The sequence below is a fragment of the Suillus bovinus genome (assembly GCF_016758785.1).
Source record: "Suillus bovinus strain UH-Sbo-P2 chromosome Unknown EDB93scaffold_39, whole genome shotgun sequence".
NCBI lineage: Eukaryota > Fungi > Basidiomycota > Agaricomycetes > Boletales > Suillaceae > Suillus > Suillus bovinus.
Window position 1 is genome coordinate 168,027 of NW_024542095.1, and position 13,353 is coordinate 181,379.

General features: G+C 48.0%; 4 protein-coding genes across 4 annotated transcripts; 1 reads left to right on the forward strand and 3 right to left on the reverse strand.

Annotated features, from left to right (window-relative positions):
- Positions 1–3,369: 3,369 nt before the first annotated feature.
- On the reverse strand, positions 3,370–4,998 carry EDB93DRAFT_1338084 (uncharacterized protein; the record flags this gene model as incomplete). Its single annotated transcript, XM_041455382.1, has 8 exons — positions 4,750–4,998; positions 4,518–4,662; positions 4,194–4,262; positions 4,012–4,094; positions 3,930–3,979; positions 3,768–3,826; positions 3,534–3,600; positions 3,370–3,432 (listed from the first exon to the last, which is right to left on the reverse strand). Exons 1-8 carry the CDS (start codon positions 4,889–4,891, stop codon positions 3,370–3,372), a joined length of 678 nt encoding a protein of 225 aa, XP_041306361.1. The 5' UTR covers positions 4,892–4,998.
- A 167-nt stretch (positions 4,999–5,165) lies between these two features.
- EDB93DRAFT_547748 (uncharacterized protein) lies at positions 5,166–7,133 on the forward strand. Its single transcript, XM_041456683.1, has 3 exons — positions 5,166–5,750; positions 5,806–6,735; positions 6,794–7,133. Exons 1-3 carry the CDS (start codon positions 5,202–5,204, stop codon positions 6,905–6,907), a joined length of 1,593 nt encoding a protein of 530 aa, XP_041306362.1. The 5' UTR covers positions 5,166–5,201; the 3' UTR covers positions 6,908–7,133.
- EDB93DRAFT_1105055 (uncharacterized protein) lies at positions 6,954–7,739 on the reverse strand (the record flags this gene model as incomplete). Its single annotated transcript, XM_041447471.1, has 3 exons — positions 6,954–7,171; positions 7,292–7,354; positions 7,382–7,739. 3 exons carry the CDS (start codon positions 7,737–7,739, stop codon positions 6,954–6,956), a joined length of 639 nt encoding a protein of 212 aa, XP_041306363.1.
- Positions 7,740–10,714: 2,975 nt separating this feature from the next.
- Positions 10,715–12,758, reverse strand: EDB93DRAFT_1241314 (uncharacterized protein; the record flags this gene model as incomplete). Its single annotated transcript, XM_041451861.1, has 8 exons — positions 10,715–10,988; positions 11,036–11,231; positions 11,273–11,444; positions 11,499–11,646; positions 11,699–12,292; positions 12,341–12,441; positions 12,494–12,552; positions 12,743–12,758. The coding sequence occupies 8 exons, from the start codon at positions 12,756–12,758 to the stop codon at positions 10,715–10,717; spliced, it is 1,560 nt and encodes a 519-aa protein (XP_041306364.1).
- Between the last annotated feature and the right edge of the window lie 595 nt (positions 12,759–13,353).

The following is a 13,353-nucleotide window of genomic DNA, read 5'->3' on the forward strand; positions in this document are numbered from 1 at the left end:
AGCACCGTAAAGTCGAGGGAAGCGAAGAGCGATAAGATTTCTGTTATAATCACGATTGCGAGTGCGTGCCGAACATAATTAATTGCGACTCCGGTATTGAACTCGGAGGCTGAAGAAGCACAGGGAATACGTGAGGCTGCCCGCATCTGGAACGGAAGGGAAAAAATATTCCGTCATATCTTTTTGTCCCTGTAATGCATACTAGTGCGGCGACCTGCCTGATGTAGTGGAGTCGGAGCTCGTTCAAGTTGGATCATGCCAAATCATCGGGCGAGCAAGCACAGGAAAGTTGTTGTCAGTGACAGTTGAAGGTTGAACGTCGAACGCTCACGAACACGTTATTATTGGCTGAATCATACGAAGTAGGTCCTTCGCAGGGAAGTGTCATCACTAAACAAGTGAGGCCACCGATTACTGAATGTTTACGCTGAACATCGTCAAGAAACGGTTATGAGTAATGTTGGCGGACCCTTGTATGTCTTACCGAGTTGGGTGGCACACTGACAGTCCAGGGATTACGTCGAAAATGGGAGCTCGATAAGCCTTGAATTGTCGACACACTGGCGCCAGTATCCCGTGATTGGCATTCCTCGGTTCAAGGTATACTACCGAGCAGAAGGAATTATAGTTAAGCAGTTGCTTGTGAGGAAGGACGCGTTTCCTCGCTCGAGACTGACAGAACTGAAGGTGAGAAGTGATCATGGACATCACCGTTCATATTAAGTGTTGCGAGAAATTATAATTAAGCAGTTGCTTATGAGGAAAGGTGCGTTTCTTTGTTCGAGAGATATCTTCAACTAGTTGACAGAACTGAAGTTGAGAAGCAATCATGGATATCACCGTTCATGTTACGCGTTACGAGGAACTGTCATCGGATCAGCTTTCAGTCCATGCAAGGTTGGCTTCGACACTATGTAAAGGGATGACCTTCCGTGGCATCGTGATAGTGTGAAGAACCGAAGTGTTTACATACTGCAATTAATAACGATATGCAGTGAGACGATGTGGAGATGAGCTTTGAGGTGAGCTCACTTTTGATAAATGTCAGAGTCCAGGCCCTGGAGCGTTATCATTGTATGGGGTTGGAAGAAATCAATGCCAGATGTCGATCGAGTAGTCAGTCCCTGAGCCGTAACACGGTGACCATGATGGAGTTGACAGAGCAGCTACTATATAGACCGCCCTCAGGCTGGAGCCTGAAAATCATGTTTTAGAGTTTTGCGAGCGCCGTCAATGAAAGTTCAATCTGGCATTGATCGAAGACGCGTAGTCGCTAGTAGCAGCTGTGCCAAGCGACAAAAAACTGTGCGATACAAACGCCGTCCCGACTAAGATCATGATAACCTGTACGACTATCATTGAGTTTGGGATTAAGAGAGCAATAGGAAGAATCCGCGTTAATAACGCACCTCGTCCTAACTGTTTTATGTCAAGTGTGACTACATCGTAGGGTCTATACTTGACTGTTATTAGTAATCAACCCGGAGATTCACGCCGATCGTGTCAAACTCATGTCCCGCGGTCCCCGCCACCGTCACAACGTGGTCCCCCACTTGATTTCAGCTTCGTATCAACTCACAAGGCAAATGCGATGCCTTACAAATAAAACGCCACCACATCCAACATTAATATTTACCTTGAGACTGTCCATCAGCCGCCCATATTCCGAGTCAATTGTGCTATTATACAATAATCCTTCTTCGGAGCACCATTAAATCAGTCTCGGCTCTTGGCAATGTTCGTAATTTCATTTATATTCAAGACTCAGTGCATTACTAGTTCAGAGGAGTACTAGTGCGATGATAGGACTTAGATGAAATTACGCGTCGGTGCACACAGATCAAGTGGTGGCCGCAGTGCGCGCTCGGCACAAAAATTTTACTGAAGATGCTAGATTTGCACTTGCAACCCCAATTCCGTCTATCAAGGCGCAGTTCGCTATCTCATTAGGGCAATGCACAGTGTGTTCACAAACCTTGTATGTCTCGGAGGGAACCTAGTCTCCTAGCTAGGTTGGCCACACGAGGAAGACTGACATCTCTTCTTTATTACCTATCCACAGTTTTCATTGATTCTCGCTTTAGTCCCAAGCCAATTGGTCGGCATGGTCGACATCAGATGACAGGCTTCAAGAAGTCCTTCAGGTTGCTGGTCTTTTCAACTTAACCCCGTATGATGACGTTCCGAGGTCCACCAAAGTCGGTGTTGGCTTCGATGCGACCTACTGGTTGCTATTTTCGGACTGACCCTTCGCGTGGAGACCGATTCCGAGGGAAGTATAATGGACTCGCCAAAGATAGTGGCTGTCGCAACGTCGGAACCCTCAGTTGTAAGACCGAAACTCGTAAAAACCCGAGTTCTCTGCGAGGCACTGTTCGGCGATCTAGGTTCTGCACCGTCTGCAACCAGGCCCATCAGTACCTATCAATACCAACTCTTTCTTATATCTGAAGCGAATTTCAGCAATCCGTTTCCTTCGCGGGTAGAAGCCACACAGAAAGAGAATTTCCGTCCAGGACTGCGTTATTTTGGTGTCCTTATCCCCGAGTAGAGTGATCAACAAGTTATACTGTGGCTCATATCGGTGCCTCAGCTGATGATGTGATTAGTACTCACATCTACGCGGCGGAATCACATCTAACTCCAGAGTCCAGAGCCTGAGAGAGAGAATTTTTATGTGTGTGTTCGAGGAAGCTCTAGGCCTAACAGTGTGTAACATAAATTCATGTTTCACAGTAATTTTCGTGATCACATAGAATTTACACTTCAAGTCGACCCGCGACTATCGCAGTGCGAGAGCTCAAACGTGATGAGCGGCAAGGCCTTTTAATTTCCTGGATAAACGGCCTACACGAATTGCTTACCTAGAATTAGGTCCGCGGACGTTTCATAGTCACGTGATAGATCCGGAGTGGCACCCGCTCGAGAACGAAGAGCCATCTCCAGCAACCCGAAAGCTAGTTTTAAAGGGGTTTCAACAGTTTGGATCACGCAACGTGCAAGCCATGTTTAGCGTGTGAGCTTATGAGGCTGACATGTACGACGGAGAAAGACTGAATTGTAGTCACGTAGTGTCATCCATCCAGTCAACACATGGTGACATGGATATGAAAGAGCAGAGCATCGAAATGTTGATCATCTTGATTTTGGGGTCCGAACAACATGTACTACGTAATTCTGTCGCAGCCAGGGAAAAGCAGCTCTTCGAGCTCTGCTTATGAATGTGACCGCCTTGATGGGTCAAACTAACTGTGGTGCAGAACTACGTATCTTCATCGCATGCCTTAGCTATGATTTTATTGGATGCGCAAAAAGATTCATATCCCTACCGAGTTGCGGAACTTGGTCACAATAGCTGTGCCCTTTACACTAAAGGTACTTCATGTCCTGGCCGAGCATCGTCAAAAGCACCGTGGAGCCTATCACATGGTCCTGATAATGAAACAATTGTCAGGGTAGTCAGATATGTTTACTTTGGCCGAAGTTCATGGTAGGCGGGAATGGAATCAACGAAATGATCAGCAATAAGTTACGTTTGAGTCTTGAGTGATGACACGATCCCCACCGAGTTGCGGAACATGCTTGGTTGTAATAGCTGTGCTATTTGTATTAAAGACATTTCATGTCTTCGGGCCAAGCGTTGTCAAAAGTACCGCAGAGCCTATCACTTGTCACGGTAGATAAATCTACTGACTTTGACTAGGCGGGAATGAAATCACGGAATGATCAGCAATAAGTTGCGCTTGGGGGCAATCCTGAGTGATTACTTTATAGTAATGATGTCCCTACCGAGTTGCGGAACCTGGTTAGTCGCAATAGCTGTGCTCTTTGCAGTAAAAACATTTCATGTCTTGACCAAGAAAAGCACCGTAGAGCCTATCATATGATGCGGCAAACACTTGTCAGGGTAGATAGTTAAATATGCTTACTTTGACCGTAGGCGGGAATGGAATCACGAAATGATCAGCAACAAGTTCCGCTTGAGATAGTCGTAATGATGGCATAACTCACATGTCAACTTGAGCGGACCTAAAAATTTTTGCGTGTTCCAACCGACACCTCGAAACTGTCGCTTGGAGTACGCGGACCGTCGCCTGTAGAAGGGCAATTTTGTTCTGCTGCTGTATTCTGAATTTCTAGGTCAAAATGCAATAGTAGCCTGTTCATAATCATTGCCTTTGTAACGTACTCACCAGCGAGTACTGGCGGGGTTCGGAAGTGCCAAGTGGTGCCTCAATAAACGCAGGACATAGTTCAACCGACTGTAACAAACGCGAAACGGCGATCACAAGATAGCATTTCATTGGTAGCAGGTGAACCGGGGGGACTAGCTAGTAAGGGAGATATATAATAATCGTGGACACTGGACCATCACGTATGTTTTCCGCTGCGGACCCGACCGAACGGCATCGAGTGGAAGCGGCTTCCTTACGTGGACCCACAAGCTTCTCAGGGCTTTTCAAGAGCTGTCATTAGTGGAGAGGCAATGTTGCAAGGGACGTTGGGTGTAACTAGACCCTGTAGGACCCCACAGTTGATCGCTGTGGGGACAGATGACAATGATAATATTTGCAGCTTGAGGCGCCGTGAGCTTAAAAACTTTCAAGGTGCTGATGCGAGACGGGTCGTGAATAGAAGTCACCGCTGTTTGCGAGGCCGAAACTATAGCTAGTCAGGGCAGGTCAGGGCGGGTGTTGATTTGCCCACTGCGTGTATCTCAGAAGACCAAGGCTTGGGAAAGGTACACACTACGAGCTGGAAGCTTGGGTTGAGGAGTATTGAAGTGCCGTGTGTAGACTGTTGCCATCCGCATCAATTGCTTATCGCACCCGACAGCCGCTTGTTGGAGGTCATCTGAGTCCTCGGTAAAAGAAATCCTGCCTTGGTTCATTTTTCATGGCAGGTTCTGTCGACTATGACATTCCCTCGACGAGGAAAGAAGTTGAATGGTCAGAGGGATGCGACATGTTGCCGAACCTTCTCTCTGCAGGGGTGTAGTAAGACCAGACAGAGAAATTGAATAAATTTGAGGGGTTCCGCTTATGTTAGCTTCGGAAGCTGAGAATCCGAAAATGGAAAGTCTAGAAGCCAAAATAATATTGCAGCACCGTTACAGATCTAAAGATCGGAAGGCCAATCTTAGCTAACCCGCATTTTTTTGGAACAAAACTTTATGTGATTTTCCTAACGAAAAGGCCCGCATGCAAGTTGCCGCACCTGTAATAAAATGGACTGACTCGGTTCTCCCTTTTTCATTTTCGTCCCCAGTCATCATGACTGCCAGCATGTCTGAAGATGACATTGCTTACACCGCCCTCCTCCGTCAGCTATTATCCGATAACTCAACTACACGCAACGCCCGTGTCCACTCTTGGATAGAGCACCAGTATGATTTTGCTTTCTCCGAGTCAGACACCCGAGTCAACGAAGATGATAGTCCCTCTCTCGGCTGTTCCCGGGTTCCTTCACCTTCACCGTCTTCCTCATTGGGAGCCCACCGTACTTTCTGTTCAGACAGACCCGACTCTCCCCTCCTACCGCGCTCATCGGTAGAATCTTCCTCAACACCAGAGTCTTGTCCATCTTACGATGCTCTATTTTTCCCCATCTCCCCTACTAATCAGGCTCATGCTGAGGACGAGGTCAGGGAAGAGCGCGAACGGGAGCGTGCACTTCGTTTCCTCGTGCAGGAAATGTCTCACTGGAAAATGCAGTCCAGTTCTACAACTCCCCGCAAGAACATGGACAAGGTATTTCCATTTCTGATCCGCTATTTATCGAATTAAAATTCGGTTGCTTATGTAGCCTTTACCGTCTCCTCCGCCACCCTCACCAGCGACGTCCACAACGCAGTCCACTTCGTCACGTGTCATGCGCTCACGGTCCTCATCGATGCGCATTTCGCGACTGCCTTCCTTCACAAGCACGTTGTCGTCTGATCAGAGCCAACCACAAGATATATTTACACCACCATTGCCTGTTTCCGTAATCGTTCACGGCGACACCCAACACGAACTTATTTCAGACCTCAAGCGTTCCGATCCGATTTTCCTCCGACGCATGGAATCATTAAATATGAAAGTTCAGGATGAACAAGAGCTTTCTTTCCTGTCACCGGTCCATGATGATCGTGATTCAGGATACCCGTCCCCTACGCTTTCTAATTTCTCGTACGCCCATTCTCGCGAAACTGCACTTACGAGTCCCTGCACTAGTTTTCCTGCGTCGCCTGCGAGTGCGACCTTCGCTCCTTGCTTACCGGAAAATATTGCGCTGCCAGCATCCCCTGATGCTGAACGCTTCCCCGAGGCACCTCATTCCGAGGATCGCGGTGATGATTCATTTCCGAGATCTCCATCCGACACGGCACTTCCCGTATCACCATCGACAACTGCGTTTTCCGTATCTCCTTCATCAGCCGCATTCCCCGTATCACCGAGTACCACTATATTTCCTGCTTCTACGCCTGAATTCGCGTTTTCTGCGTCACCTTCTTTAACAGTATATCCCGCCACCCTTTCGGACTCGAAGGATTGCCTAAATGATGATGCCGCACAATCTGAGCGCTTACGCTCGTCCACTAATAGCTCGGGAGACCTGCAAAGCAGATGGTCAGTTGCAACGACGGCATCACTAACTCCTTCACCTTCCGATCCAACCCCGACACCCTCGGGGACATTCCTGAGGTCTAGAACTCCTTCAAAGGGCAAAAAGGACAAAGAGATATCAAAGGAGGTGAAAACCCCGCGCAAGCGCGCCCGTCTTATTAGTTTCATCTCGAAACTCTCACCAGGTCGTTCAGATAGCAATGTCACAGTCTCGACTGACTATGACTATGACTACGACTCGGATACAGACGAAAGAGTCATCAAACCCGCAAAGACGATTGGAAAGAAATCATCCCTAGCCAGTCTGCGGGCATCATTCTCTTTATCCCGTGCTTCTTTTGTATCTCAGCGTCCACCAGTGTCGTCCTTGGCGGAGGTTCCTCCGCTCCCGGTGTCGCCTACTCGGACGTCATTCGGCGCATCACGTGTGTCTTTCGCAGCCGATGGTGCGATGGGCAATGGGGAGGCGGTACCACCGGTGCCGACTATCTCATTATCGAGAATTCCTTCCCGCGCCACCGCGGTGGATGACACATTGCCGCCTATTCCCCAATCTGCTTCAACTATCACATCCTTCCGGAGTACGTCTCTGGTTTCTCTACAGGCTCCTTCCGCTGCAGCATCACAGCTGTCCTTACTTTCGTCGCCCATCGCAAGTCATAGTGCATCACGGTTGTCTCTACTATTAGCATCTGGATCTTCCAGGAATTCGGTTGTGTCATCTGCCGCATTGGACGCGCCCATCTCTATTCATCCCATACCGAGTTCTACACCCAGTAGGGCTAAGTCGATCTTCAAACTATCTTCGCGGCCAAAAACACCCAAGGTTCGGGCCGTGGCAACTCCTTCAAAACTTCCCCTTCCCCGCACGGTAGCTGTTTCTTCCAGTATCCCAAATGGGGCGAGCCCAAATACGTCGAGGATCCCACCACCGCCCACAAATTTCATGCCCCCATCAAAATTAGCATCAATGCTTGCTTCGCAGTCTTCATCATCGCGGCTTCCCCATCCTACATCTTCTAATGCACCGCCAACATCCATACTTCCACCTCCGCCGTCAAAGTTCGCTCCATCGCCAAAAGTTATTGTGCCGACTCCTCGGGCACCATACCTCCCGAGCTCTTTGACCATGGAACCGAAGTCACCTATGTCAATTGATGAACCAACTGCACTGGTTTCGAGGCTTCCATTGCCTTCGGCAATGAAGGCGACCCGCACTAACACCGTGAGGGGCTTTTGGCGCAGGGCACAATAGGTGCCATTTAGGTATGCGAAATTAGTTCAATCATCTTTCTGGACCCTAACATGGTTTTCACAGTTGACAAATAGGGGACCATGGACTCCAGGACGTGCAATGGGTCGCTTTCCGCTCAACACGCCGGCACGCGTTTTCGGCAATCTCATACTAGTATCTATTGGTTATTCTCAGTCTACCACGCTCATTATTGAATTGTACACCTCGGTCATTACTCAACTATCGCGCTGGCTTACTGCTTTCCTTGCTCTGGTTTTTGTATGGTTCCTCTGGATTTCCGCTCGTTGGTGGTGGCTCTCATCCTCCACGTATCCATCCGCACTATCTGTTGTGGAATTATACATGTACTCACGCTCCTTCTCCTGTCGCACTCAACCTATGTCATCGAGCTACTTTTGTCTCGCTGGTCCCCTGCGTTATCGCCCTAATACCCTCGTGCCTCCGCCTGCGTTTGTTTATACGTCACTATTCTCGTGCTTCTTATTCTTGTCCATACTTTAATCCGCTCAACCCCAGCCTCACCATCTTTTCGCGCATAGATAGCAATTGTACTCAGGTCATACCGCGGCATTTTTCATACACGTACATTTACATTTACTTGCATATCGCTTACTCATCGCTACATCTGTAGAACGGGGGATGGAAGGAAGAAGATGAAATATAATCAAAGTTCAAGTTCATTTGGTATGCAGTCATAATAGTCTGGGCGGGGGAAATTTATCGGTTCAAGGTGCGCTGCAACTGCGGATAATGATTATATAGGTATTTGATCATGGCTGAAATTTGAAGACTCATTTCATCAAGATTCAGCTGTTCCACTATCATCATGAACCATAAGTATGTTTTCAAATTCATCATGACTCACCGTCCCGGAATCCCACTAGTGCTCATTGTGTCGGCGGAAATGCGATGCTATCCTGAATGGATCGATCCTTAGTGTGTCTCCATGGCCAGGCGTCCCTCATACTGTCCGGGGTTCAAGAGATTTTTTGTCATTGGTCGACCGTAGCTACCAGGCACTCTAGAAGAGGCACGACATTGCCATAGCTTGGCCCACACGGCAGCAGCTCGGTACCTCAGTGCTTAGCGCTCAGCACTTGGTCGATAAGTATGGCTCAATGTCACCCCTAGTTTTTTTTCGCAGCCCTGTGGATGTAACTGCATCTAGCTGCTTTGGAGCTTGGACTGACTTTGACAGAACCTGGAAAACTGGTGAGCCCTAGCAGATATCTGTATATAATGAGCCTACATATATCCGGTCGCGGTTGCTTCAATCACAGGCGTCTATTGTATTTTCATGATCATGATTTCCCTTCCACGATCAATCCCATTATCTTATGAGGACATGCTTACGGCGGCAGAGTTAGACCAGTAGGTATGTCCATGCTCTTGCGAAGCGCTCGAGGACGTCGGAACCCCGTAATTAGTTATGATGGATTTGGTACGGCGCTTGCAATGATCGTTTGAGTTGCTGGGCACATGACGAAGTACTGCCAATTTTTGCAGACTCACCTCCGAAGATTCTGCCTAAGGGATTCTGGCCCAAGCAGAAAGATAGTTCAGGAGCCTTCTTCTTATCGCCCTGCGCTGTTTACTCACGCGCATGGACTAATAACCGCCTGTGCCGATGCTCGCACACAGATTGAATGAATTAATAAATACATCTTGCTACGCTCGGTGGGATGACGCTCAGCTTCACGGTACCTTGACCATATAAACGCCCACAAGCATTAGTACGTCAATATTCTTATCGCTGCCCGAGGACGAGGCTCGCTGCACGACTTCAAATCTACAAGTTGGCTGGCAGAACCTATTTCCGCCTTTTAATTAAGTGCACCCTACTGGAGAACCTTATGTCTTACAGCGATGGCTACTATTGGAGCAACACTGGTGCCTCTCTTGGCTTACGACTTCAATCGACTCCAAATGGCAATGTCCTCCCAAAGACCTTCCTTCCAGGAGTCTTATTTGCGCGCAGGAATAACCTTGTATGGCATTTTTTCGTCGTGGTACGTTCTGCAATGACGTCTTACATATTCTTCTTCACCCCGATGGGTGGAATGAGAAAATACTTGTTCGTCCCATTCTTTTTTTCCATCGTGCCTGTCTCCTCTCATTTCCGCCCAAGCTGTGAGCGAAGGCACTTACTTTTCCATCAAACCTTCCGGTCAGAACTCCCGTATTTCAAATCGCACATTATGCCAAGCATTTTCGTTCAAATTAAAGGCTTCAAAGGGTCGAGACAGTGTAATAATAACTGCAGACCGAGTTTGACAGGTTTGCTCAATCACCTTGAACTGACAGTTTAGTTAAGAAGGGCATGCCGAGCCTCAATTGTTTCCTCGTTCTTCCTCTCGGGTGGTATTGACAAACTTCCTGATCTCCATAAGTACGATCTCACCGCGCTAATGACTGAGTTCAAGCCCTGCCTCTTCGATGCCACCAAGTGCTTGATTCTACTGATTGAAAAATGAGCTTGGTCAATGATTTGTCGTACTCTATATGATTTGATCAACTTAATATTTTGGCTGCCCCCACCAAGGTGAACAAAAGCACTTTCTCCAACGGGACTTTTCGCTAGAAGGTGATATCGCTCGTATTTCGGTGGCTTCTCAGCACTCTATCAAATATCTATAATCAATCCCGTGACCATTTGTCTCATTGCACCAATTCACACTTGCGAGCTAACAAGTCGACTCAGAAAACTGACTCCAAACGACTGTCATTTCTATTGCAGTCCTTTGATCCGCTACATTGTTTTAGGTATGGTTCGACACTAACCCCAACATATTACTCGAGTTATTATAAGCACATATCATGTCTAGTCTAGTATGTTGAAATCTGTCAGTCGTCAAGTCTCCAGCAATGCAGTTCGTGGATCAGCTCCATGAGAAGCACGAAGATTCACGATACCGCCAGCGACCGAACTATGCGCATGGGCATAAAAGTACGCTGCGTGGGCAAGGGTTGCCTGCTCAAGCACACTGAGAACGTCGGTGAGCATCAGAGACCATCCAAAGGTTCGGCGATCTTCTATAGTTAGCAGGTCGGAAATCAAAACGGCACCTTGATCTCGCAGGTATGTAAGATTCGTGGGATCGCGTTCGTCGGTGGCAATGTAGAATCTGAAGAAGTTTGTTTTTCCTTTTCAAAAGCAAGTTAGATGTCTCACCGGTCATGATGTGCTGGAGGATCTAGAAGTAGAGGCGTGCGATCGGCTTGACCAAATGGAACTTCGTAGGTATAGAGAGGCCCACGATGCACGAAATGTAGGATATCCCGTCCGTCGCGTAGATGGCGCTTGATCCGGGCGAGATGAGCTTCAAAACTGGGCTCCATAGTCCATTTCAACGTCGCAACTAGATGACCTATTGTGAGCGTCGAGGTATTCGAGTAAACGAGGACTGACAATCCCCCCGTCGCATATGAGCTCCCATCCACATTCGTCCACCGACCTTCTCGACCATGCGGTTAGACAGCAGATCCGCCAGGTCAATCACATTATCTGTGAGACGAAAGTCAGACAGGACTGCTTGCGTGTATCTCTCTCGATTTTCAAAGGTGGTGAATTTGAGGGCACCCTATTCACTAGGTGTAATCAAAGCGCCTTACGGAGGAAGACAAAAAATAATTACCGGCTTCCGTCCCAAATGAACCTCACCCTGGAGGAGAAGCACGTCTTGCTCTATGAACCCAAAGTCTTCGTACAATCCACGCAGTAATTGTCGTGGGACTGCTTGTCGGATTGGAACTGCGACATCTTTCGTTGCATCTGAGCCACAGCTAGGCAAACGGTCTTATTCTAGGAGTCAGCCAAGCAAATGAACGGGCTTACGCGCCGCCGTAGGTGTAAAGGACTTCCCAGCCATTCTCTTCCAGTGTACTTGCGATATTGTTAACCGACGATGATCCGGTCTCGTCTGGGTCATGACGATCCCCCACAACTACGAGGACAGTGTCCCAATCGAGAACCGATGCACCGAATGGCATTGAATCATGCAGCGCCTTTGAGAGAGGGGTTTCTTCCGTGATAGTCCAGGACCCGAGTTGTCCATGAGTGGTATTCCATCCCCCCCTCTCCCGCATAGTTTGTGGCAGCTGATCAACCCGAATAATACTGGCGTCATACCACTCATTCTTGATAACGTAGAGGCTGGGTTCCACCCCGCTATCTATGTTGACGCCGCGGTGATATAAATCGGTATCCCAGCGTCCGTTGGTGGTTTCCACATCGACCGAAATGTTGTGCAAGCGGAGATATTCAGATACTGTGATGACTGCATGTGTCTCACGCAAATGGGTCAAGTTGAACATGAGAGACACGGGTATCCTCCAGGCCATTTGTTTTTCTATGGGAAGTTGGCGCCATTCATCTGTACCGGTTGCGTCCCCCCTATTGGCCATGGTAGCATACGCAGCGCATACGGAACTAGGAAAATATTCAAATGTGGGGGGTCGATACAAGGATAGCACGTACTTATCGAATTCGCAGGCACGAGCATACACATCAGAGGGTATGATCGTAGTACGGTTTAGAATACGTCCGTGGAGGACAGCTGCCTCGATGATATATCGCATCTATGAAAAGTAAGCCGTAGTTTGCATAGTCAGAAAAGAATCTGGGACGGACATTATTCCAGCCTAACCAGAGGCTGTAGTCGCGTGCATAGAAACCTTTGGTTTGAGAAACTATATGGCGGAGAGCGTCAAGCTCGGGATCAACCTCTTGAGACCCGCCCTGTTCTGAGGTGATGTTGGAGGGGGACTGTAAGTCGTCCAATGCTGATTGCACAACGGGAACTAGATATGAGGTGTCTTTCAGCAACTTCAGTGCTAAGCTCGCTAGGATGCTGAAGACGATTAGCGCGCTGATAAACACCGGGACGGAAGGACATGGACGGCTGTGTCGTTTCATTGTAGAGGGCTGAACTGTAGCTTTCGCGTGAATTAGAATGAATGGGAAATAAAATAGGCTGTGGTGAACAGTGCTGAAGTTGCGATTGGCCCGCCGGCACATAATGAGCGAGATCAAACATAGGGGATTGTTCAAATTTCGTCACTCACCTCATGATACATTTCCTTTCTGGTCATTGGCATCGTACTTTAATTTTCAAGTTTGAATATGTTTTTCAGAATCCTCCACGTCAAAATTATTGTCGCGTCGTCCCCTTGGCATCCCCCACTCGTTACCTCAGCTGTGTGCTGAGCTGCGCATGCCAATCATCCTGTCCCACCAAGATACATTAGTGGTTCTCGGTCAGGTATAACTTCTGCAGTTTTAATTTCGAAGAGTATACCATATAGTGACCGTTGCTACTTGTACAGCGGAAGTCTCTCCAGGATTTTATGACGAGAATTCGATTAGTCACTGGGTCTGAAAGGGTTTTGAAATTGTGTGGGTACCTGTACGTTGAACGGCAAGGAAACGATAGACAAGTTTCTACGTATGTAGTACGCAGTGAGTGTTATATCACTTTCCGTGACCGTCGC

What these genes read in the sequence shown, in the direction of transcription:
- EDB93DRAFT_547748 (XM_041456683.1), top strand. Translation starts at nt 5,202, where the DNA reads ATGCAAGTTGCCGCACCTGTAATAAAATGGACTGACTCGGTTCTCCCT. An exon ending in CCCGCAAGAACATGGACAAG is followed by an intron (nt 5,751 to 5,805) that starts GTATTTCCATTT and finishes TTGCTTATGTAG; the next exon opens with CCTTTACCGTCTCCTCCGCC. An exon ending in ACAAAGAGATATCAAAGGAG is followed by an intron (nt 6,736 to 6,793) that starts GTGAAAACCCCG and finishes AACTCTCACCAG; the next exon opens with GTCGTTCAGATAGCAATGTC.